General features: G+C 42.6%; 1 protein-coding gene across 2 annotated transcripts; it reads right to left on the bottom strand.

Moving 5' to 3' along the window:
- Nucleotides 1-8,246: 8,246 nt before the first annotated feature.
- On the bottom strand, nt 8,247-23,827 carry LOC110538356 (transmembrane protein 184B). Of its 2 annotated transcripts, XM_036938456.2 has the most exons (10): nt 23,349-23,822; nt 18,809-19,045; nt 17,552-17,717; nt 14,423-14,513; nt 14,140-14,215; nt 13,964-14,055; nt 13,430-13,599; nt 13,074-13,268; nt 12,571-12,597; nt 8,247-12,151 (listed from the first exon to the last, which is right to left on the bottom strand). In XM_036938456.2, the coding sequence occupies exons 2-10, from the start codon at nt 19,040-19,042 to the stop codon at nt 11,925-11,927; spliced, it is 1,278 nt and encodes a 425-aa protein (XP_036794351.1). In that variant the 5' UTR covers nt 19,043-19,045; nt 23,349-23,822; the 3' UTR covers nt 8,247-11,924. The 2 variants fall into 2 exon arrangements, with proteins under 2 accessions (XP_036794351.1, XP_036794352.1); XM_036938457.2 differs by lacking the exon at nt 12,571-12,597 and having other exon boundaries at nt 23,349-23,827.
- Nucleotides 23,828-24,236: the final 409 nt, after the last annotated feature.

The raw sequence follows: 24,236 nt of genomic DNA, 5'->3' as shown, positions 1-24,236 counted from the left end.
GCCTAGGTCCGGCTGCAGGCTCCAGTGGGCCTGTGCGCTTCTCGTGCCGGAAGAGACTTGGAAACAAAAACAAAATGAAAGAAAATAAATGAACACAGAAACAAAACAAAATTTGGTTATAAAAATGGATTGCCATAAGGGGGTGCATCACTCTCCATACCCGTTATTTTAAGTTAATACTTCGCACACTGACAAAAAGTATCTCAAATTACTATGTTTTTAGATCTACTCAATGGTTGGATTTTTCCATTAGTCAAGGGACCTGGCATTCCACAAAGGGAAAATGAGTTCCAGAAATAAGGCATACTTCTTAAATACATACTCTGCATCTAAGAAGTACTACTGACAAGAAAGCCACACTTCATATTAAACAAAGTGGCAACAGTACTCACAGAAATCTGCTTCTATGTGTTTTGTGGAGGTCATTTCATGAATTCAATAAATCTATACATTTCTTGGGTTTCTTACATGAAACGAGGCTAGTATACTGTACATCTAAGCACAATTAGGTGTCCTACTCATAGCCCATTTAAGGAATATGTCTGTGTTTGTATTCATGCCGAGGGACTGTGCTTTTATTCTGAGCACAAAGTACATACCCAAACCACGTGAGGCCACATCAGTAGCAATAAGAATAGGAGCCTTGCCACTACGGAACTCTATAGGAGAGAGGAAATGCCAAGAGATCAGCTGAGGGACACAAAGGATGGCGTCACGACAACAACCAATACCAATTAGCCCTATACTAGCCCATATAATACACCTAATAAACCACGTCTTACCTGTCAGCACCCAGTCTCTCTCTGGCTGAGTCTTGTCACCATGGATACGCATCGCTGGCCACCTGAGGAGCAAAAACTTGTCAGCTTGATAATCAGAGAACTGGGAATTTGTATGAAGTAGTACAACCCCATGACCAGAAGTATTTTATATTCAATAAAATAAATTAATTACTCCCAGTGTGTGTGTTCCTTTCCCTCCCTCCCTCACCCATCACGTCTCATTCTGCGGGTCAGATCGTCGCATAAATATTAAGGTTTTTGTTCTCCTTCTCAGCCATGATCTCCTCTATCAGCTGGTGCATCCTGGGGAGAAGGAGAGCGGACATGTTAGCCGATGAAAGCTCTTTGGAGAGTTAGTTACATCGGTCTACGACCAAGCCTCATCAGTCTACATCAACACAGTCCCATTCACTAACGCTAATGTTTCAGTGGAGTAGAGTGAAGTCTTAGCCTCACCTGTTGTCCTTCTCACTCTCCGTGCACACGTCCACAATCTGCAGGATGTTGTGGTTGGCGCTCAGCTCCAGGGCTCCCACGTTGATCTGGACATAGTCCTTCAGGAAGTCCTCTGCTAGCTGCCGCACGTCCTTGGGCCAGGTGGCACTCCACATCAGGGTCTGTCTGTCAGGCTGGGATGAGAGCAGCATTAGAAACTCTTGATAAAGAACATTTTGCAGTAGCTAGCAGCAGTATCAGATGTTTTATTACAGTACAGCAGCAGTTTGGGGATATAGACTAGAAACCACTAGCCATTTGGAATAAAGAATTTCTAGTAGTCCATCTACTGAAATATACACTAAGTGTACAAAACATTAGGAACACCATTCCTAATATTGAGTTGCACCAAACGGCGGGCATCCCAGACACCAGGAATCTTCCATTTCAGTCGATCCTCCTCAACACTTAACGCCACCCCAGTTATCACTCTTTTCAACAGTGCCCTGCTCCAGAGAGCAAAGCAAATCACCGTTCTTATCCCGAGGCGTGTGGTGCGGAACACCCCATCCCTCTGGGCGGAAGACACACAATCATCACGAGTCCACTTCAAGTTACTTTCACCGATTTCAAGTCCCCAACCTCTTCTCCACCCAACAAGACACCACATATGGATCAGCCAGAAGGCAAGGATCCATTCTCTCAAAATCTCACTTCCACTAGGCCAGAATACCCTTTACCATCATCGGACAAGGCTCGAACTTGCCGGTCTTCACTGCACCCGCCACCGCAGGTAATTCATCCTCATTCTAGTCATGTTCAATGTCTTAGCTACTGGAGTATGGTTTTTGTTTTTATACTTGACGCCAATCTTCCTCACCACACCACTTCCCTCTTAACTCAGCTCTTTTCCGTCTTCTTCACGGTCAAATTCCACACTCTTTCCACTCCTTCATCCGCTGTAGTAGCAAACTATTCTAATGATTCTTGTATCTTAAACTCCATCAGGGGTTTTTTTCTGAAGAGGACTATAGACTACAACATTTTACGGTTTCATACTGGGTTTTTGTTCAACAACCTTCCTTGCTGGTGATCATACTTGACCAGCTCCATTTCTGCTTGATCTGCTGGGCAAGAAGGACCTTGGCCAGGGAGGTGACCAAGAACCCAATGACCATTCTGACAGAAGTAGTTCCTGGGCTGAGATAGGTGAACCTGTCAGAAGGACAACTGTCTCTACAGCACTTCACCAATCTGGACTTTATGGGAGAGTGGCCAGATGGAAGCCACTCCTGAGAAAAAGGATAATGACAGCACACCTGGTGTTTGCAAAAAGGTGCGTGAAAGATTGACAGCATAAGGAAAAAGATGCTGTGGTCTGACGATACAAAACATTTACTTTTTGGTCTGAATGCAAAGCGGGGAGCCCAGCCAACAGAGAATTGCAGTAGTCTAGATGGGAGATTCCAAGATTCCTGGATTAGGACCTGCGCCGCTTCCTGTGTGAGGATAGGTCATACTCTACAGATGTTGTAGAGCATGAACCTGCAGGAGCGAGTCAATGTTTGCAGAGAATGACAGGGTGTTGTCCAGGGTCACGCCAATGTTCTTTGCACTCTGGGACAGGGACACTGTGGAGTTGTCAATGTGATGGAGAGGTCTTGGAGTGGGCAGCCCTTCCCTGGGAGAAAGAGCAGCTCAGTTTTGTTGAGGTTGAAATCAACTGTAAAGTTGATTTAGATTAATTTAGCTATTTTTAAAAGATTGGCTTGCATGTTCTTGTTTGCTTGTACAAACACTCAAATACAGTGTTACAAGATGGTCTATTCTCAACCCCAAGGGCCTTGGACTGTACAAAATGCAATAGCCCTCTGCTATCTCTGCCATTCCTCATGCCCTGCCTTATTCCCCTCTTCATACATTTCCCTTTCCCCTCATTAATGACTCCAATCACAGCAGATTCCGCAAAATATGTACTCTTTTGCATCTCTACCCAACTCAACTGCTCTATGTCCCATTAGTTTGGATATTGCATCTTTTTTTCCTTCATCATATCCCTCATGTTCCCCTTCCTATAGCCTACTTTATCATCCTTCTTAAATCCCTATAGTTTCCCTTCCTCCTCTCCTTTCTGATACTCTTCCTATATCCCTCCATTTTACCCTCCTCTCCCTTCATAAACCCTTCCTTCTCCCCATCTTAATTCCCTACCATGCCTCGTCCCATCCTTTCCTCCCTTATACACCTCCCCCATCTCTTCTCTAGCTTTTGCAATCTCTTTCTCCAGTGGAGCACATTATTATTTTGTTGCTTTCTTTCTTGCTGCTCTCTCACTCTCCATATTCAGGTATTTTATCTATTTTTCATGCATTTATTTCACAGGCAAGACTTTGCTCTTTCTCCTCGTTTTCTTAGTTTTTCTCATCAAACATCCCTTCTTTGAGCTCCTCTTCCAACTTTATTTTCTTCTCCTTCTCAGCATCTCTTACCTTCAGTATCTTCGGCTCTCTCTTTTTGAATCCAGCTTCCCTTTTCTCTCGCTCTCTGATTTCTCTCACTTTACCTCCTTCTGAATGGTTTCTTTCAACTTAGCAATTTCTGCCTCTTGTTTTTGTCTCAACTCCTTCTCTCTTTTTATCTTTTCCTTCCTCTCCTTCAGTATTCTCGTTTGCTCCTCCCTTAGGGCCTGTACTTTATGGAACATCTTAATGGTGTAGCAACTCCCTCAATTCACTTTCACCATGATGTGTGGCGTCTATCATAGCTGTTAAGTAAATGGTACACTACATGACCAAAAGTATGTAGACACCTGCTCGTCGAAAATCTCATTCCAAAATCATGGGCATTAATATAGAGTTGGTCCCCCCCTGCTATAACATCCTCCACTCTTCTGTGAAGGCTTTCCACTAGATGTTGGAACATTGTTGTAGGGACTTACTTCCATTCAGCCACAAGATAATTAGTGAGGTCGGGCACTGATGTTGGGCGTTAGGCCTGGCTCACAGTCAGCATTCCAATTCCTCCCAAAAGTGTTCGATGGGGTTGAGGTGAGAGCTCTGTGCAGGCCAGGCAAGTTCTTCCACACCGAATTCGACAAAGCATTTTTGTATGGAACTTAGTCATTTAGGTCAACATTGGATCATTCAGAGATCCTCACTGAACTTCTGGAGAGAGTTTGCTGCACTGAAAGTAAAGGGGCTGAATAATTTTGCACGCCCAATTTTTCAGTTTTTGATTTGTTAAAAAAGTTTGAAATATCCAATAAATGTCGTTCCACTTCATGATTGTGTCCCACTTGTTGTTGATTCTTCACAAAAAATACAGTTTTATATCTTTATGTTTGAAGCATGAAATGTGGCAAAAGGTCGCAAAGTTCAAGGGGGCCGAATACTTTCGCAAGGCACTGTATATATAGGAATTAATGCCCATGATATATATAATGTATATATATAATGTATGAGTCCCTGCACTTCTGAATTGTGTGGTGTATGTCGTTCCTCGCTGTTTCAACAAACTCTCCAATGATCTTTCCTTTTGAGGTCATCTCCTCTAGTGAACAGTACAATGGTGTACATGGACGTGTTGTATTCAAACCTCTTCTGGATCATCTTCCCTGTTTCTATCTCCTCTTGAGTGAAGCGTCCCACAGTTAGGACCAGGAGAGAGACGTTGGGCCAAGGAGCAGCCATAGAGATGCATTTACCAATTTCCTTCATGATCTCCACATTCTCCACTGTTGGGCAAAACAGCGTGTCAATCACGCTGGAGTGTCAATCACTGTTACAATGTATCCCATTGATGTCAGCCATCTCCTTCTGACACTCAAAGGTGACTGATCCAGCATAGACATCTTCCTTGAACACGTCTCTTCCCAGGATGGTGTTTCTAGTTGCACTCTTCCTAATGTCTTCCCCAGCAGCACTCTCCTGAGACTGGTGGAGTGTGGACAATCTCCCTAGTGACAGAACAAGATACAATGTTTACTACACATGCTGTTCATACTAGCTGAAGATTAAGAGATAGCTGTGGCAGAAATATTGGTCATGTTATGTCTCTTTAAGTAGCAAATTGTCAACTGAATTATAATGAGATGAGCCATTATTAGGGGGTCATGCAAGCTTATGACAAGTCTTACAGTCCATTTAAACCACATCATAAGGATACAATATGGTTAATGAAATGTTTGCCTCTTATACAGTATATACACAGCAATATATTTTTGACAAACTGTAAGTTGATAATGATGCTGATCAATATTATAAATCAATGCATTGCCATCTATTGATATCCTTCTTCCATAGACCCGAGAGCCGCGCGACTTTTGGCCGCAGTAAGAAATCCATCGCTATCTGCGCCCATTCAACAAAGCCTAGATTTACATGTTTATTACTTCTAAACAAAATACCTTTTTGGGGGGTCTCATACGCTTAAAATTTGGTTGTGATATTTTAAAAATAACTATTTTGGTTGCAGCAGTTGCTATCTAGAATAGTAACGCTCATTTACATAATAGGCTGTAGCAAAAGCTAGCCAAAAATACATTTTACTGTTTGAAGTTGGTGTTTTTGAAGTATAATGCAGTTGATTTGCGATGATGACACACACAATATATTAAGCAGGACATTCATACAAGCCTTAAAATCCAATTAGAATCCAAAAGTAGTGTGAAATGCACTCATAAGCAACATGTAAAAAGAGGCGTTTTTTCTGGCGTTCTATAAGAACTTCCCCATCTTTCGATACCAACTTGCACGCATCGCCCTCGTGCGGCAATGTTTGCAAACACATGAAGCGGTCTATTGTATCAGTATGATCAAAATGTATCAGCGCTCGAAGCCCCGTATTTTGTGCTTGCCAATCCTTAATAGACATTAAAATACTTACATTAATTTGAATCTATTATATATTTTCGTACATTTTAACATCTATTTACCTGTTGTTTTTGAGCTTCTCCAGAGATCTGATAGTCATCCTCATGTTCTCCATCTCTGTGTTACAGTAAAGTGATAGATGTACATAGATGTAGGATCTTCATTTTAAAACGTATAGTGTATTTGAGGTTTAAAAAGGCTTCTCAAGTTTGTTATTCCCACTTTGCAATGTCAGACTTGATTTTCCTCTTATGTAAAATGTATGGACTTTACAAAAATATTTCATATTTCCTATTGCTGAAGGATTATTTTCCTGCTGTAGCAAACTGGCTAAAATGTAAGATCCTACATCTGTACATGCAAGTATGTACTAGTCCTAAAGCGTCTATCTGTGTTCCCTATCGTTTTCTCTACAGCCTGAAGCAGAACTGGCACCTCTGAGTATGGCTTGACTGATATCGCCCCCTGCATTTTTGGATTGTCTCCTGACTGGTCTCTAATACATACTTTCTCTTGGCTCTCTGTTTGGTTTTGTGCTTCAACACAACTATAAAGTCATTGACCTCTGAACTCAGTATATTCTGGATAGTGTCTTACTTTCTTTCCTCTTCATCAGTGAGTTGAGCCTCTTGAGGTGCTCCATACAGAGCAGGCAGCTCCACCAGAGTGACTAAGCGTCTATCTACCTTTCCCTGTCTCTTCATACACACTGAGCAGGAGGTTCACTCTGGGCTAAACTTTGTCTGACCCAGTTGGTTGTGTAGAAGTCTTCCAAGCTCCTCTTTTCCCACACAGCACCAAGTTTACTATTGCAGACATTGGGAAGAGAAGATAATCAGATCATATTTCTAATTTAAACAATTCATTTGGATTACTTTACAAGCTACTGAAACATAACTAAGGGTACAATCATTGTTAAGTTCTACACTCTTTGGTGAGACAGTGCTTCACAAAGTAGGTGGGGCCATAGTATCCTTTTATCTCTCTATTGGTGTTTTTTTAAAATAAAATTACACTTGTTGCTTTTTGGAGACTTACTGACGATGCCCCCTCTTGTGGGGTGTATATGACACATTTAAAAGGTTTGGTTAGTGTTTTTCCAACAAGGATGTAATAGTCTACACAAACTCATAGCTATGAAGAACAGTTTCATATCAGCCCTACTCTAGTCCAGGGGGTATGTGGACCAGGTACTGCAAGCCAGATCAAAACGATTTTTAAAAAATTACAATTTAAATAAATATTACTAGCAAAAACAGATTAAACTAATTTGGCCAAGGTTCTGTGGAACAAGTTCAGAGGATACAATACAATATTATTCATCTACAATATAGACTACCCTGGGATGCACAACGTGACCTGTGAGGCTCACCAGGATCCACAGTACTCCATCAATGATATCCTCAAAACGTTCTACAGCTGCTCCATTGAGAGCATCTTGACTGGTTGCATCACTGCTTGGTATGGCAAGCAGTGATGCACAGCTTCCATCCCCAAGCCATAAGACTGCTAAATAGCTAACAAAATGGCTAGTCAGACACAGATCTGAATTGACCATTGTATTTATTAAACATTTTGCACTGTCTCTATGCACACTCACGCGCCAACACACAGAACATGCACACTTTTATACTGACTCTACACACACTTACATACAATCTTCATTGCTGAAACTCTGTTGATCATACATACTGATGCCTAGTCACGTTATCCCTATGCATACAATATCTACCTCACTACAGTATCCCTGTACATTGTAAATATGGTATTGGCACTGACCCTATATTTAGTGTCTTACTTTCTCGTGTTCTTATTTCTATTTCTCGTGTTTTTGTTCTACCCTGTTATTTTTAGTACGACATTGATACTGATTACTGCATTGTTGGGTTTAGAGCTTGCAAGAAAGGCATTTCACTGTACTTGTGCACGTGACAAAACTTGAAACTTGGCGTCTAAACAGAACAACTATATTGCCTGGTAGCATCATACATCTCTGAACCAGAAGACTGTAGCTTCTCTGTATAGGGAAGTGACCAGCTCCAAAAAGTGGCACTTTAAGCTTTTTATGCAGCCAACCTAAAAATGAACAAACGCAATATCAATCAATCTCACTGACTCTTCTCTCACTCAACACACACTAAAGGACCAAATGAAAATATTCAATTTTGTCTGTCTTTTTATTTTGCGGTTGTTTAACACCACAAAGACAAAAAAATTGCATCAGAATCTATAAAGCAGAATAATACCAATATACAAATGAACACAAAATTATGAAACAAAATAATATAAGGAATATGGAGCAGAGACGATACAGAAGTAAGCATTGTGCTTTATCATTATTATACCCACCAATAAACATATTCCATTATCTAGTTCAACTTTATACACAATATCCTGTCTTGTACAATATCCTGTCAATATCCTGTTTGGGAATAATATATTCATTTGAATCAAAAGACCCAGCATAGGGCACATCATTAAAACAATCACTTAAGTGTATGTAGCCTATACTTAACATTCAAACCTATGAAATATACAGTAGCAGTCAAAAGTTTGGACATACCTACTCATTCCAGGGCTGATCATTATTTTGACTATTTTCTACATTGTATAATAATAGCGAAGACGTCAAAACTATGAAATAACACATAAAGTAACCAAAAAAAGCGTTAAACAAATCAAAATATAGCCACCCTTTACATTGACAGCGCTGCATACTCTTGGCATTCTCTCAACCGGCTTCATGAGGTAGTCACCTGGAATGCATTTCAATTAACAGGTGTGCCTTGTTAAGTTAATTTGTGGAATTTCTTTCCTTCTTTAATGCATTTGAGCCAATCAGTCGTGTTGTGACAAGGTAGGGGTGGTATACAGAAGATATTTGGTAAAAGACCAAGTCCATATTGTGGCAAGAACAGCTCGAATAAGCAAAGATAAACGACAGTCCATCATTACTTTAAGACATGGTCAGCCAATCTGGAACATTTTAAGAACTTTGATAAGTTTCTTCAAGTGGAGTCGCAAAAACCATCAAGCACTATGATGAAACTGGCTCTCATGAGGACCGCCACAGGAAAGGAAGACCAAGAGTTACATCTGCTGCAGAGGGTAAGTTCATCAGTTACCAGCCTCAGAAATTGCAGCCCAAATAAATGTAACAGACACATCAACATCAACTGTTCAGAGGAGACTGCGTGAACCAGGCCTTCATGGTTGATTTGCTGCAAAGAAATCACTACTAAAGGACACCAATAAGAAGAAGAGACTTGCTTGTGCCAAGAAACACGAGCAATGGACAGACTGGTGGAAATCTGTCCTTTGGTCTGATGACTCCAAATTGGAGAATTTTGGTTCCAACCACTGTGTCTTTGTGAGACGCAGAGCAGGAGAATGGATTGATCTCCGCATGTGTTATTCCAACCGTGAAGCATGGAGAAGGAGGTGTGATGGTGTGGGGGTGCTTTGCTGGTGACACTGTCAGTGATTTATTTATTTATTCAAGGCACACTTAACCAGCATGGCTACCACAGCATTCTGCAGCGATACACCATCCCATCTGGTTTGCGCTTAGTGGGACTATGATTTGTTTTTCAACAGGACAATGACCCAACACACCTCCGGGCTGTGTAAGGGCTAATTAAACAAGAATGAGAGTGATTGAGTGCTGCATCAGATTACCTGGCTTCCACAATCACCCGACCTCAACCCAATTGAGATGGTTTGGGATGAGTTGGATCGCAAAGTGAAGGAAAAGCAGCCAACAAGTGCTCAGCATGTGGGAAATCCTTCAAGCATTCCATGTGAAGCTGGTTGAGAGAATGCCAAGAGTGTGCAGAGCTGTCATCAAGGCAAAGGGTGGCTACTTTGAGAAATCTAAAATGTAAATTATATTTACATTTGTTTAATTTTTGGGGGGTTACTACATGATTCCATATGTTATTTCATAGTTTTGATGTCTTCAATATTATACTACAATGTAGAAAATAGTAAAAATAAAGAAAAATACTTGAAATGAATAGTAACTTTTGGTACTGTATTTATTGGACCCTGTAGAAACAATTTTTTTGACCCGAAGTGGACCCTGGGCATGTGAGAGGTGGGTCGGGTCACGAGTTATGAGAATACATCTATAATAACACACTATTTATTTTTAATTTGGGTCGTTAGAGGAAGATTTGAGTCACGGGCGAACGGTAAAATTTCAAATTTGTGTTTCGAGATGAAAACGTTTAAGAACCCCTGCTGTAGAAAAACACTTCCCTCTGGTATTCAGATATGGGTAGTGTTCCTATTTTTAAAAAAATGTAAAACTGCAGCTTTGGAATTGACAGTTCAGTGAGAGATTTTTTTTATGAGTAAAACGTTTCAAAATTATCTGTGTGTTGTCTTCAGCAAAAAGACCTCTCAAAGGAAAAATCAATGAGGAGGCTAGTGACACTAAGCAGCAACATAGCAACCCTAACAAGACAAGAAAACAGCCATGTTGAAGAAAGCAGGTATATTCAGGCATAACTGAAGTATATTAATGCTGAAGATAGGCAAAGCAAGGCTTGGCTATGTATTCAAAGAAACTATTTCTGCTCAACAGGCTCCTCCCAGAGGCTGGGCTGGAAATCTCTCTGCCTCTTGCCACCAGGGGGAAGAATTGCTTGGTCCCCATATCCTTTGACAACTTCACAGAGGTGCAACATTGAAGACTTCCAGGAACGCTTGCGAAACAGACCAGGCTGAGGTTTGAGATGAGAACAGTGAAATTAGTTGTTTAGTTGTTTATTTTCCCAATCTAAAGACAATCTAGATTCGAGCCAATGTCTTAAGTAGTTGAACATGTTATTACTCCAACCTTGTGAAAGTGACACACTGACAAGTTTGAATTTTTGTCCAAAAAAACACTATCAAAAGACAGCTTTGATTAGACGGTCTGCACATGCGCAGTTCGGGCGCGATATGACCATTACACCAACTTGATGGTAAAAACATGCCTGATCTGTGCCGCACATAATGCCCCAATTACGGGATTCTAATCCTGTCTGCTGTGGCCGGGTCCAGCTCTGCTAAGAAGCCCGTTCCTCTTTCATCTGAAATCCGCGTGAGCGATGTTAGTCGCCCACACCAAACCTCTGTCAACAGCTGTTCCCTCAATACGTCGTCAACAACAACCATAACATTCCGGGAGACACCCCAAATGACCCCCAAAATCCCCCAATTATATTATCCTCACTGTACCTTCCTGTTCATGCCAACACACTAACACACATCATACAATAACCTCCCTTCATAACAGATTTGTTTAAAATGAGAAGAACACCATCAGGTCAATAAACATCAAAATATACAGTGATTTCAGGGTCCCTTAGTGTCTTATCCAAGTCACTCTGAAATCTAAATCTTAAGTTAGAGAGGGTCCTGCTGACCAAGCGGGATCTCACTCTATTTGGCAACATTTCAGCAAGAGGCAGAGCTGGCAGGAGGGTGAGGGGGGATGCTGTATTATTTCAATGGCACTCATGTCAATGGCATGCACGTTGGTGAGTGTTTCTCTGTCTAGTAGACCTTTGTAGTGTTAACACACAGCCTGAAGACACCTGGGAATGGTCTATGCACATGTGTGTGTATCTGTATTGATCCATATTGGCAGGGGTATGTGGCAATGGACCCCTATGCAGTAGGTTGCTTGTATTGTCAATATAGACTGAGGAATATGAGTACTATGTTCATGAAGTGGATCAGCCAAAGGACTCAAGCCTGTCGATTTGGTACGGCACTATAGTAGAGTCCATAAAGCACCTCCCGTCTCCACCTCCCAGTAGTACCACCGGTCGGTGTGTAGGGGGGCTCAGAACTCATCGTCGGAGCTGAGCAGCAGGGTCTTCTCGTTGTCGCGGGTGCTGAGGTTGCTGTGGCTGCGGGACACTGGCGCCCCTCCGCGCTGCTCAAGGGTGGACTGCTGTGTGTACTGCTGGTAGGCCGGGGAGAAGTTGTGGATGGCGTCCTGCACCATGTCTCCGGGGTTCATGGTCTCCTTCAGACTGCTGGAGATGCTCTTCATTGGGGCGCAGCGACCTGCCGGGAGAGGATAGAAATAAAGGGAGGATGAGGGATAATGGAAGAAAGAGTGGAACCCTACAGTGAGCAACCTGAATGCCATGAGTAAACAAAGTGGAGGATCACATAATACTACTGAACCAAACAGACAGAAACAGCCAGTGGAGCTCCTAGTGCATTGCAAGGGGAGAACTCATACACACCACAAAATAATACATTGATAAAAGCAGCACATACTGTACAACAATGGCAATACAAATGTATGACAGCACTGAGGATGCTCAAAATAAATTGATGGTACAAAATTAAACTCTATATCTCAGAAACAGTTAAAAATAATAGAATAACAAAATATGAGCACATCACAGAAATGGAGTCAACCAGAAAGTACTGTGGCAGTGAGAAGCCAAACACAGCTGAGCTAGTGGTAGACCTACCGTACTGTCCATAAATAGGAAAGGACCCTTATAGTGCAGCACAGAGACAGATAGAGAGAGACAGATAAAGAGAGAGGGGGGACATAAGAAAATATACAAGGATGAATATTGAACAATAAAAAAGGAGAAGGGCAAGAGAACAGAACAGGAGAATAAGGAAGAGATAGAAGTTTAATGAGAGGAGAAAAATGATTCAACAAAATAAAAATTTTGCAAAAAACCAAGGGAGTGGAGAGGTGAGAAAGGGAGAATAAAAGAGAGAAAGAATCATTTAGAGACAGACAGAGCAGGTCAGTGGAACAAAGTCACTGAAATAGACTTGAAGAGCAACCATGGAGAACCAGTGTCCTGAATCCTCACTGAACACAGTTCCAGAAACATAAGCAACTGCTTGTGTCATTTAGTCAGGGACACACTAATCTGCTAGTGATGACTTGATTTATTTTTACTTAAACAGTTCTCTCTCTAATCTGCATGGATAGTCCCTCCCTCTGTATCCTTACCGTAGGAGTCCAGCCTCTTGTCCATGTAGACCTTGTAGGTGAAGGCGTGGCGCAGGGCCACAGCGGCAAAGAACATCTCAATGCAGATGATAAAGTTCTGGTAGCCGGCGGCGACCGTGCCCTCCCCAACTGACACTTCGGGAGAGTTGATTTTAGGGATGGCTCCACACTTCTCCAAGATGGCCAGCAGCATACCTTATCTCCCAGAGAGAGAGGGAGAGAGAAATCGAGGAAGGAGGATCAGAGTACTGTCAAATCACATTGTGTGTATTATCTGGGAGAGAGGGTCAGCACACTTGGATGCAGCATTATCTATGATACATTGCGTGTGTGTGTCAAACAAGAGGTTTCCTTACCCTGCCAGAAAGAGAGGAAGATGACAGACTTGACCATGAGGAACTTGAGCATGGGGCTGTAGGGGACCAGCAGGTTGCGGGTGGCGAAGTAGAAGAGGAAGAGGGCGTAGAGAGACAGGCTGACAGAGAAGTTATAGATGATGGTCACATACAGGTACCCACTGGCCACACTGGAGAGAGAGAGAGAGGCACAGCCAGCTATCAGAACAGTGTCAACACATAGGGATGTCTTAGCAAAGTCTTATTTTAGAGATTACGTAATATAACTCTGAGATGCTTGACAACTACAACCCAACATTTCGGTGAAAACAGATTTACAGCCAGAATAGTGTAAATGTAAAAAAAAACATCTGTGAGAACAAACAAATAACATTTAAACTGTTCATACAGAAAAGTACAGACTAGTAAAGATATTATAGACAAACATGAATCTTCTGTGGCTTTTGAAACAATTCACTGAGGTCAACACAGGTTAAGCAAATACTCTGATATAGTATAGAGTAGAATGAGTGAGTGTCCCATAGCCCTACGTACTTGAAGTCTCCATCTCTGTACTTCCCAAAGGCCTGCAGGATGACCGTGATCATGGCCATCAGAGGCTTCACCACACAGAACTGCAGAGTGGCCTGAGAGAGAGAGAATATGTAACTCTGTGTTCATATGTAAGGGTTTCTCACAAATAATGTGTGAGAAGAAGGCTTTCACTATACCTGTTTGCAGAATCGGAGGAACCCAATGGAGTAAGTCCTTCCCCAGAGACAGCAGGTGCCGTACACACAGCTGGACCTGTAGACAGTCAAGACACAAGCATTTGGTAGTCTGTGTTCTCAAGATCCAAATTGCATGAAAAGAGGTTCAAACCATACAATAAAGTATTGATACACATTACTTTTCTGCAGTTGTGGGATGGTTGAATGACATTCTTAGATTGTACATAAATTGTCTTTATTTTTTATAAGAGAGGACAAAGAGTGATAATAGAGAGAGACTCACTCAATGGGCTTTCCTCTGATCTCAGCCATGATGGCGCTCTCCCCTCCAAGGTACTCATAACACAGGCTGAGGAAGTTGTAGATCACAAACGCTGCAGAGGAAACACACACAAACACATGTAAACAGTGTCAGAGAGTTGAGAGAATATGGGGGTAGTTGCCACTATGCAACTACAGCAGTCTTTCGGTTAACCCAGCAAAGCCTTCATATCCAAAATCAATCCCCAAAACAATCTGTCTGTCTGTGTGTATTTGGTCTTTTTGGACTCTGAGCATCCCTTGAGAACCCAGAAACATTAACGAGAAAGAACACTAACACACACAGAACATGTTCTATCTAGAGGCATTGGCCATGTTCCTCTCTACATTATTAAGGCCGTGGTCCTGATTTCCCATGAGCAGAATGCTGATGTGCTGTGTCAGTGCATGGGCCAGTGCAGAAAGCAAAACAAGATGAGAGACTGAGTCATTGTCCCCAATGGCCTCTGGCTAAACCGCCCTCCATTCTAGCTTGGATCAACATCGCTCTGTCCCCCTGTGTGCACACAAAGCTACCCTCCCCCACTCTGTGTGTGTGACAACGTGTATTCCAGAGATTCCCATATATTGATATCCATCCAGCTGAATGTTTAGTCCAAAACGATTCAGTTACCATCCTATTTTACAACACATGTCCAGTACTGGTATAATCTAATACGCACCTGTTTATTTGAATCCATTCATTAGCATAAATTATTTAGCTAAGAGATTTGAATGGTTCATAGAGATTTCAATTGATTTGGAAATTAAATAAATTGCTTCAAATGAACAGAGCACAGTGGTGGGTCCCGACTCCTTGGGACAGACGGAGAGTTGAGGGAAAATCCTCTCCAGTCAGACTGAATCGCTTCCAGTTTGTCGGGGCAGAAGAGGCTGCAGGACTTCTCTCTGTCTCTCCTTTGGCTGTGAACACTGTTATTGGTGTCATTGACTGGGAGGAATGTGGTTTCAGCTGCTGTCCCAGGTGTTCAGGCCATGCTAATTTGAGGGTGGTGAAGCAGCTACAGGACGAATCAATCCTGAAGCTTTGCTGCTCTTTCTCTCTTTTCTTGCATTGGAAACTCCAGCCATAAAGGACCCCTGCCTATTCCATTTGCTTTCCTTGTATATTGTATTTGCACACATATCGCTGCATATACAAGCATGCATGTATAAATACACAACATCAGTGTGTGTACTTTGCTGTGTGTGTACTTTGCTGTGTGTGTGTGAGAGAGAGAGAGTGTGTAACTTTATGACAGCATTTTGTCCCTCTATATTTAGCAGTGTGGAGCCCTGGGGCCACAGCTGCTGCCTGTGCGGTGTGCCATGTGCCGGAAGGGAGAGCCCACTGTGTGCAGCCTGGCTGAGCTGTCAGCTCCCCAGCCGTCAATCCATGTGCTCACAGCACTCACACACATCATACAGTACACACACACACACACACACAGCATTCTCTCACGCATCATAGACTCACACAACCCTCTTTGACACAAGGTATACAAAATGTGCAGTGCAAAGCACTCGTTCATGCATTGAGCACACTTTTGCACTGAGGTCCCCTTTTCCCCACAAACAGACATAGGGTTGTACATTGTACATACAATAGAGTTTGTCAGTTATAATTTGATGGCAGAGACCGGTAACCAAGGGGCACACCTGTCTGTATTATGTAACCACTGTAACAAAATGATAATGCCAATTTCTGTTGATGTTACTTCTTTTGAGAGACAGCTAGCTGGCTGATACAGAACAGCCAGACAATTTATCTGTTCATAAGTGAGTGGTTTCTAAAACTCTTCTCAAGGCTTCAGTCATTTGCATACTGTTGCTAGGGAACAGGCTTCCCCTCCCCAGCAATCCCAGCAGGCCTTGGAAACAACAAGAGAACAAAGATGGCCACTCTCGTAAAGGCAGAGAGACCGCAAAGCCCATCTGTCACTGGGGACAGAACAGATTCCCACACACTAGTTACTACGACCAGGGGTTGGAACCGGTTCAGAGAACAGAACTGAAAACTGGAAAAGAACGTCATTTTTCAAGGAACAAAATCAGAAGTGGGAACGAAAGTGATCTATTCTTCTCTGGAACAGAACCATTATTTTAAAAGCATGGGGACCGGTTAATAACATTTTGTTTAAGTTCCACAAAATAAACAAAGCCTCCCTCTGTCAATCAGAAACTTCTCCCAGTGTCATCCTGCTAGAGGTGTGCCGGGTAGTCGGACAAAACGAGTATAGTAACAGATATGGGTCATTTTCTGGATACGACTTGATCAGAGTATTTTTTTGTAATTATCTTCCTCATGTCAGTCAAGTGAAGTGCCACATGGTCTAAATAACTCAACTGGCCAGCTTGCCTGTGTGTAAAGAAAAGGGCTGGCTGTACATTGATCCTGCTACTCTAATTGGATAGAGTGAAGCTGTATTTCTCTGTCCACTCGCTTCATAATTTCACCCGATCACTTTCACTTCTCTGTCACGGTCTGATCATTCATACTGCTGCTGCCTCCTGTTAGCCTGCTACTATGATAAATCAAATGGAAAGGGCGTTTGGTATGAAGCTATCAATGTGCATAATATCTAACAAGCGGGGCGAGGGTAAGGGAAAAAGATGAATGGAGTCATATCTCCCTCTCTAACTTAAAGCATCAGCTGTCAGAGCAGCTTACCGATCCCTGTACCTGTACACAACCAATCTGTAAATAGCACACCCAACTACCTCATCCCCATATTGTTATTGATCTTCTTGCTCTTTTTCACCCCAATATCTCTACTTGCACATCATCATCTGCACATCTATCACTCCAGTGTTAATGCTAAATTGTAATTATTTCACCTCTATGGCCTATTTATTGCCTTACCTCCCTATTTTTCTATTGTGTTATTGACTGTACATTTGTTTATGTGTAACTCTGTGTTGTTTTTGTTGCACTGCTTTGCTTTATCTTGGCCAGATCGCAGTTGTAAATGAGAACTTGTTCTCAACTGGCCTACCTGGTTAAATAAAGGTGAAATAAAATGTAAACATTTATATTAATGCCAATACATTTAAAAACACTATTTTAACAGGTAAGAGTCATACACCATTGACAGGGTGGGAAGGTTCTCACCTTCGTAGCAGTCGCGGACCGTGTCAAAGTAGACGTAGTACTCTTCGTTAGTGAAGAAGAGGAGGCTGAGCCACGAGTCAAAAGCGTAGATGGGAACGATGAAGAGGATGCGAACTATGTGCCTCTGCTCATTGGGAGAGCTGTAGTAGCGCAGGTGCATGTAGATCTGTCAAAGGGAGAAAAATAGGGAAAGATACATAGACAAGAAGACAAGAGAAGAACAGAGTGAAAAGGGCATCATTTAATCTCAGCTCCTAAAGGACCTGGCTAGATTATAATGTACCTCATTGTAGGAGAATAATTTAAAAACTATAAACATGGCAGTTAAATAGACAATGGAGTGAAAGGGGGGTAATTGTGTTTGAATATTCAACAGCTTCCTTCTCCCTGAGAGGGACAACAGTTCTGTCAACGTAAGCTTGCTAAAAATGGGCTAGCTGAAACAAGTGTCTCATGAAATCAATGCGTTTTCACTAGGGCTCAGTGACTGTGACTTTGTGGTCCTGCCCACATCCTGGGGAGAGCAGTCGACATCATGCGTGTGTGTGTGATGAGTGGATATGTGTTGTGTTTTTCCATTCGGATGAGCAGGCTCTGCCATCAATACCTTTTGTCTACTTCATCCTGTCCCAGGTTCCCACTTACACAAAGCTACACCTATCACCTTTCCTGGCCTGGGCACACACACCTTTGGTAAAATAACAAACAGTAGGGTGTTCGCACACAGAGCACCGTACCCAGCATTGTTGCTAGGCAACAGCCCCCCCGCTCTCTGATGTCACTGCAGAGCTAGGTACACCTGTTGTCAGAGCGACAGCTCATCTTTAACCCTTTGTGTGAGCAGCAACACACAATGGAGAGGAATCATTAACCTGGGCCTTTCAGTAGCTCTGAACCTACAGGAGGTTAGTGGTCTGCAGGCAACATGACTACATATTTGAAGACCTGCCACAACTACTTTGTCATGGCTGAACAGCCTGATGTGTTCCAGAGTGCATAATCAACCTGGACTTGCGTGAGGAATCTGAAGGGATGCCTTGATATGCTTCTGCAGTTTCTATCTGCAATTTGATTTGTGCATACCGAGAAAACTACTGGAGGCACTAGACATCCATCTTATGCAGCAGTGAGACCACACTAACATATGATTTGAGTACAAACAATTTAAGCATATGTTAGATGCAGCATGCAGAAAAACATAGGAGTGTGTGTGTGTTTGTGTATGTATGTGTGAGAAAGAGTTCACTAGCCCCTTACCTGGTGGCAGGTTATTAGCAGGGCTGTCCAGACAAAGAACCCTGACACGGTCTGGGCAGTGGAGGTCATGAGGAAGTATGGTTCCTCAGGGGTCACCAGGGGGGTGTCTGGCACCCAGGAGGCGTTGGAGACCGACGGGGCTGCTGTGGTCGGGGATCCTGGGGCCATATCGGCTGGGGAGTCATTTTCCATTCGATCTGACAGGGGCATGCCACGTCTCCACAGCTCCTCCATCCTCTGGAGGGAGACAACAGGGGGATATGGTGGGTTTTGGGTTTTCCGGATATTCACAATCACATTAACAGAAGTAGCTACATATGTAGAAATGGTGGAGCTCCATTAAGGAACAGTGTGCCTCCTAAGGGACCAATACCCTAGTTTCTTTCAAGGTTATCGAACACATCACACATGGATGGTTGTCTCGGGCATAACAATAAAAACCTACTACTTTATTCAATTGAACAATTCAAGCTGAAACTAACATCCTTGTGGACAGAGAAAATCTGAATAAGATATGGAGAGGAGAGAGAAAGAGGGGAACCAGAAGGAGCTGAGTGAGGGAGAGAAAGAGAGGGGAACCAGAAGGAGCTGAGTGAGGGGGAGAGAGAGAGAGGGGAACCAGAAGGAGCTGAGTGAGGGGGAGAGAGAGGGGAACCAGGAGGAGCTGAGTGAGGGGGAGAGAGAGAGAGGGGAACCAGGAGGAGCTGAGTGAGGGGGAGAGAGAGAGGGGAACCAGGAGGAGCTGAGTGAGGGGGAGAGAGAGAGAGGGGAACCAGAAGGAGCTGAGTGAGGGGGAGAGAGAGAGAGAGGGGAACCAGAAGGAGCTGAGTGAGGGGGAGAGAGAGAGAGAGGGGAACCAGAAGGAGCTGAGTGAGGGAGAGAGAGAGAGAGGGGAACCAGAAGGAGCTGAGTGAGGGGGAGAGAGAGAGAGAGGGGAACCAGACGGAGCTGAGTGAGTGGGATAGAGAGAGAGGGGAACCAGAAGGAGCTGAGTGAGGGGGAGAGAGAGAGGGATACCAGGAGGAGCCGAGTGAGGGGGAGAGGGGGATGGAAGTTGAGAGAGAACACAGGGACAGAGTGAATCAGTCAGTCAGAGCAAATTGGCGTGACACGGGCTGAGGGCCCACTGACCCAAATTCTCCTTCTCCTCTCCTCCTGGTTTGAGAGCAGGGGTGAGCGTAGGAGAGTCACAAACACATCTCTATTGAGCACACTGAAGGACAGACTGGGTATATCAGTGCCAGTGGAACATACAGTTGAAGTCAGAAGTTTACATACACATTAGCCAAATGCATTTAAACTCAGTTTTTCACAATTCCTGACATTTAATTCTAGTAAAAATTCCCTGTCTTAGGTCAGTTAGGATCACCACTTATTTTAAGAATGTGAAATGTCCCTCCCGGGTGGCGCAGTGGTTAAGGGCGCTGTACTGCAGCGCCAGCTGTGCCATCAGAGTCCCTGGGTTCGCGCCCAGGCTCTCTCGTAACCGGCCGCGACCGGGAGGTCCGTGGGGCGATGCACAATTGGCCTAGCGCCGTCCGTCTCATCGCGCACCAGCGACTCCTGTGGCGGGCCGGGCGCAGTGCGCGCTAGCCAAGGTTGCCAGGGGCACGGTGTAGCCTCCTGGCTTCCGGGTTGGATGCGCGTTGTGTTAAGAAGCAGTACGGCTGGTTGGGTTGTGTATCGGAGGAGGCATGACATTCAGCCTTCGTCTCTCCCGAGCCCGTACGGGAGTTGTAGCAATGAGACAAGATAGTAGCTACTACAACAATTGGATACCACGAAAAAGGGGTAAAAAAAGAAAGAATGTGAAATGTCAGAATAATAGTAGAGAGAATGATTTATTTCAGCTTTTATTTCTTTCATCACATTCCCAGTGGGTCAGAAGTTTTCATACACTCAATTAGTATTTGGTAACATTGCCTTTAAATTGTTTAACTTGGGTCAAACGTTTCAGGCAGCCTTTCACAAGCTTCCCACAATAAGTTGGGTGCATTTTGGCCCATTCCTCCTGACAGATGGTGTAACTGAGTCAGATGTGTAGGCCTCCTTGCTCACACACACTTTTTCAGTTCAGCCCACAAATTTTCTATGGGATTGAGGTCAGGGCTTAGTGATGGCAACTCCAATACCTTGACTTCGTTGCCCTTAAGCCATTTTGCCACAACTTCGGAAATATGCTTGGGGTCATTGTCCATCTGGAAGACCCATTTGCGACCAAGCTTTAACTTCCTGACTGATGTCTTGAGATGTTTCTTCAATATATTCACATGATTTTCCATCCTCATGAAGCCATCTATTTTGTGAAGTGCACCAGTCCCTCCTGCAGCAAAGCACACCCACAACATGATGCTGCCACCTCAGTGCTTCACGGTTGGGATGGTGTTCTTCGGCTTGCAAGCCTCCCCCTTCTTTCTCCAAACATAACAATGGTCATTATGGCCAAACAGTTCTATTTTTGTTCCATCAGACATTTCTCCAAAAAGTACAATCTTTGTCCCCATGTGCAGTTGCAAACCGTAGTCTGGCTTTTTTAATGGCGGTTTTGGAGCCAGTGGCTTCTTCCTTGCTGAGCGGCCTTTCAGGTTATGTCGATATAGGGCTCGTTTTACTGTGGCTATAGATACTTTTGTACCTGTTTCTTTCAGCATCTTCACAAGGTCCTTTGATGTTGTTCTGGGATTGATTTGCACTCTTCACACCAAAGTACGTTCATCTCTAGGAGACAGAACTTCCTGAGCGGTATGACGGCTGCGTGGTCCCATGGTGTTTATACTTACGTACTATTGTTTGTACAGATGAACGTGGTACCTTCAGGCGTTTGGAAATTGCTCCCAAGAATGAACCAGACTTGTGGAGGTCTACAATTTTTTTTCTGAGGTCTTGGCTGATTTTTAAAAAATGTACCCATGATGTCAAGCAAAGAGGCACTGAGTTTGAAGGTAGGCCTTGAAATACATCCACAGGTACACCTTGACTCAAATGATGTAAATTAGCCTCTCAGAAGCTTCTAAAGCCATGACATTTTCCAAGCTGTTTAAAGACAGTCAATTTAGTGTATGTAAACTTCTGACCCACTGGAATTGTGATACAGTGAATTATATGCGAAATAATCTGTCTGTAAACAATTGCTGAAAAAATTACTTGTGTCATGCAAAGTAGATGTCCTAACAGACTTTCCAAAACTATAGTTTGTTGACAAGAAATTTGTGGAGGGTTGAAAAATGAGTTTTAATGACTTCAACCTAAGTGTATGTAAACTTCCGACTTCAACTGTATAGCTAATGAGAGGAATTTATTGAATGACAGAAAAATTGTTAACATTTATGAGATTGGTTTGAGTCTTTTAGCCATCAGCAGCACATGATCAATTCTCAAAGTCAGCAAGGTGACTGACCCCTATTGCTCATTAGGTCTGTAATACTGATGTATTGCAAAGTAGCCAGATAGCCCACAGTTTCCCATTAGAAAACTGCTAAGTGACCAATAGAAAGATGGACAGTAGATTCTCCACAGCCTTGTACTCAATCCTGCATTAGTGATGCTAACTAGGTAATGTGACCGCTAGATGCATCAGTCTGGCGTCCAATGATGGCAATAACCTAATCATTCAGAATAAAACTGATTTAAAAAGGGGATTCAATTAATATGCATGGCTAAATATAGGCAGGTCGTGGCCATGGGTGACTCACGCTGCTGGACGAAGCCTGCTGTATGAATTACATTTGAGGGGGCAGTTACATTTGAGTGTCACACTCGTTTCACTCAAGTTGGGTTTCTCAAGTACCTATTGGTTCGTGATAAGCATAGACTATTGACTGATGACTATTGAGATTTAATATCAACAATATGTAGGCCTATTCTTCATAGGCCTAGAGAATGAATGCCTATTAGACTTATAATGTGATTTTTCCATGACACAAATACTTAAGTATTCAAGAAAAAGGGAAAGGGTTGAGACAGTAGTAAAGAATGAAAGTATTGGTCAATATTGATGGTTTCTAAAAACAGCACACATGTTATATTTATAAGGTATACTGCTGTTCAGTTGTAATTGAGGGCCATGTCTGGTGCATTTCGTTTGGTTCAATGACCAGATAATTCATATAGACATGACAGGGGAGACTCCATCAATTCCTGCTGACTGAACCTGAGGGTGTATTTCATAACATCTGTTGTACTTTGACCTAAATCCTATCAGTCATCCAGTATCGGCTTTTTGACATTGCAAAAAATGTTTTGGCATTTTGACATCAGTTTTCCTCTCCAGATATACTAAAGGCATAACATACTAAGGAAAATATAGGGCGTTGCAGTGAGAATAAATGAATAACATAATTTCCATGCAAAGACTATATTAAAAAAACAGCAGCTTTATATTTCCATAAAAGAAAAAAAGGCAACCAAAACCTCTTTACGGATGATTTCAGGAGCTGAAATTACAACTGTCATCAAGCGAAAGGTACATTCGTCGTTCGTTTGGAAACAGTTTCTTTCTATCCATTCTGAACACAAAAACACAGTGCGAGCGGTGGCTTACCTGCCTCTGCAGCAGTTGTTTGATTTGTGTACACACTGCGGCTGTTTGAATCCAAGCATAAATGTATCCTAAATACGTTTTTAGCTACGACAGAGACACATTCATAAAATAATAATTCATACTAAATTTAAATCACTGCAATATAACGTCAAGTGAGAAACCAATTTAAACCATGTTTACAGTTTTATCTAGTTCGCTAGCTAACGTTAGCATCGCTAGTTAGGTAGCTGCTCGCAAACTCTTCAAATCCTAGGCAAATACAAACTTTTGTCTGTACTAATAGTCCATTTCATGTAGAAAAACTTTATTCAGTCACTATCGTTTCAAAATAGCATTATCGGGGAACGCTCGTAAATTCGGCTCCGTTCTTCCCCTGTATCTCTCCTAACGATTCACTACGCTAAGATTTTACAGTAGCAGAACAGATAAACTCCTCCACCGTTCCTGCTTTCACGCAGGCGCAGTAGCTTCATCGCCTTGAGCCACTTTCCCATGATGTAACTCGTATATGCCAGCTGGTCTTGCATTGTTGTACAAACCCAGATTTCAAATATTTTTGTTTGTGTATGAAGAATTTACCAGGTAGTATAAAGTTAATTCATTCAGTAGCGTTGTTTTCATTCGAATAATATTACACATTTCATTGTAAATACATACGTCTTATTAATTAAATAAAAAACGCAATTACTTAGCTCCTCCAAAATAACTTGTCACAAAACATTTGGATAATAGTTTCCCCATTTTAAAGTTGATTGGTATATCAAAGTGAAATAAATTAAGGGCCAACCAAGCTTTCTTCCATTCGATTTCAGTAATATATCCGTACCAGAAATGTTTTACTTAAATATTAATTAAAATCTATAGAATTAGTCAATGACAAGAACAATA

This window comes from Oncorhynchus mykiss, chromosome 12 (genome assembly GCF_057628025.1).
Source record: "Oncorhynchus mykiss isolate SJ-2025 chromosome 12, ASM5762802v1, whole genome shotgun sequence".
In the NCBI taxonomy this organism is placed as follows: domain Eukaryota; kingdom Metazoa; phylum Chordata; class Actinopteri; order Salmoniformes; family Salmonidae; genus Oncorhynchus; species Oncorhynchus mykiss.
The sequence above is the reverse complement of the archived record's forward strand: the minus strand, read 5'-3'. Positions and strand labels throughout refer to the sequence as shown.

Excerpts from the sequence above, each read along its gene's own strand:
- LOC110538356 (XM_036938456.2), bottom strand. The coding sequence starts at position 19,042 with ATGGAGGAGCTGTGGAGACGTGGCATGCCCCTGTCAGATCGAATGGAA. Across the intron at positions 17,718-18,808 it reads TGCTAATAACCTGCCACCAG|ATCTACATGCACCTGCGCTA; the intron begins GTAAGGGGCTAG and ends TCCCTTTGACAG. Across the intron at positions 14,514-17,551 it reads GGTCCGCGACTGCTACGAAG|CGTTTGTGATCTACAACTTC; the intron begins GTGAGAACCTTC and ends TTTCCTCTGCAG.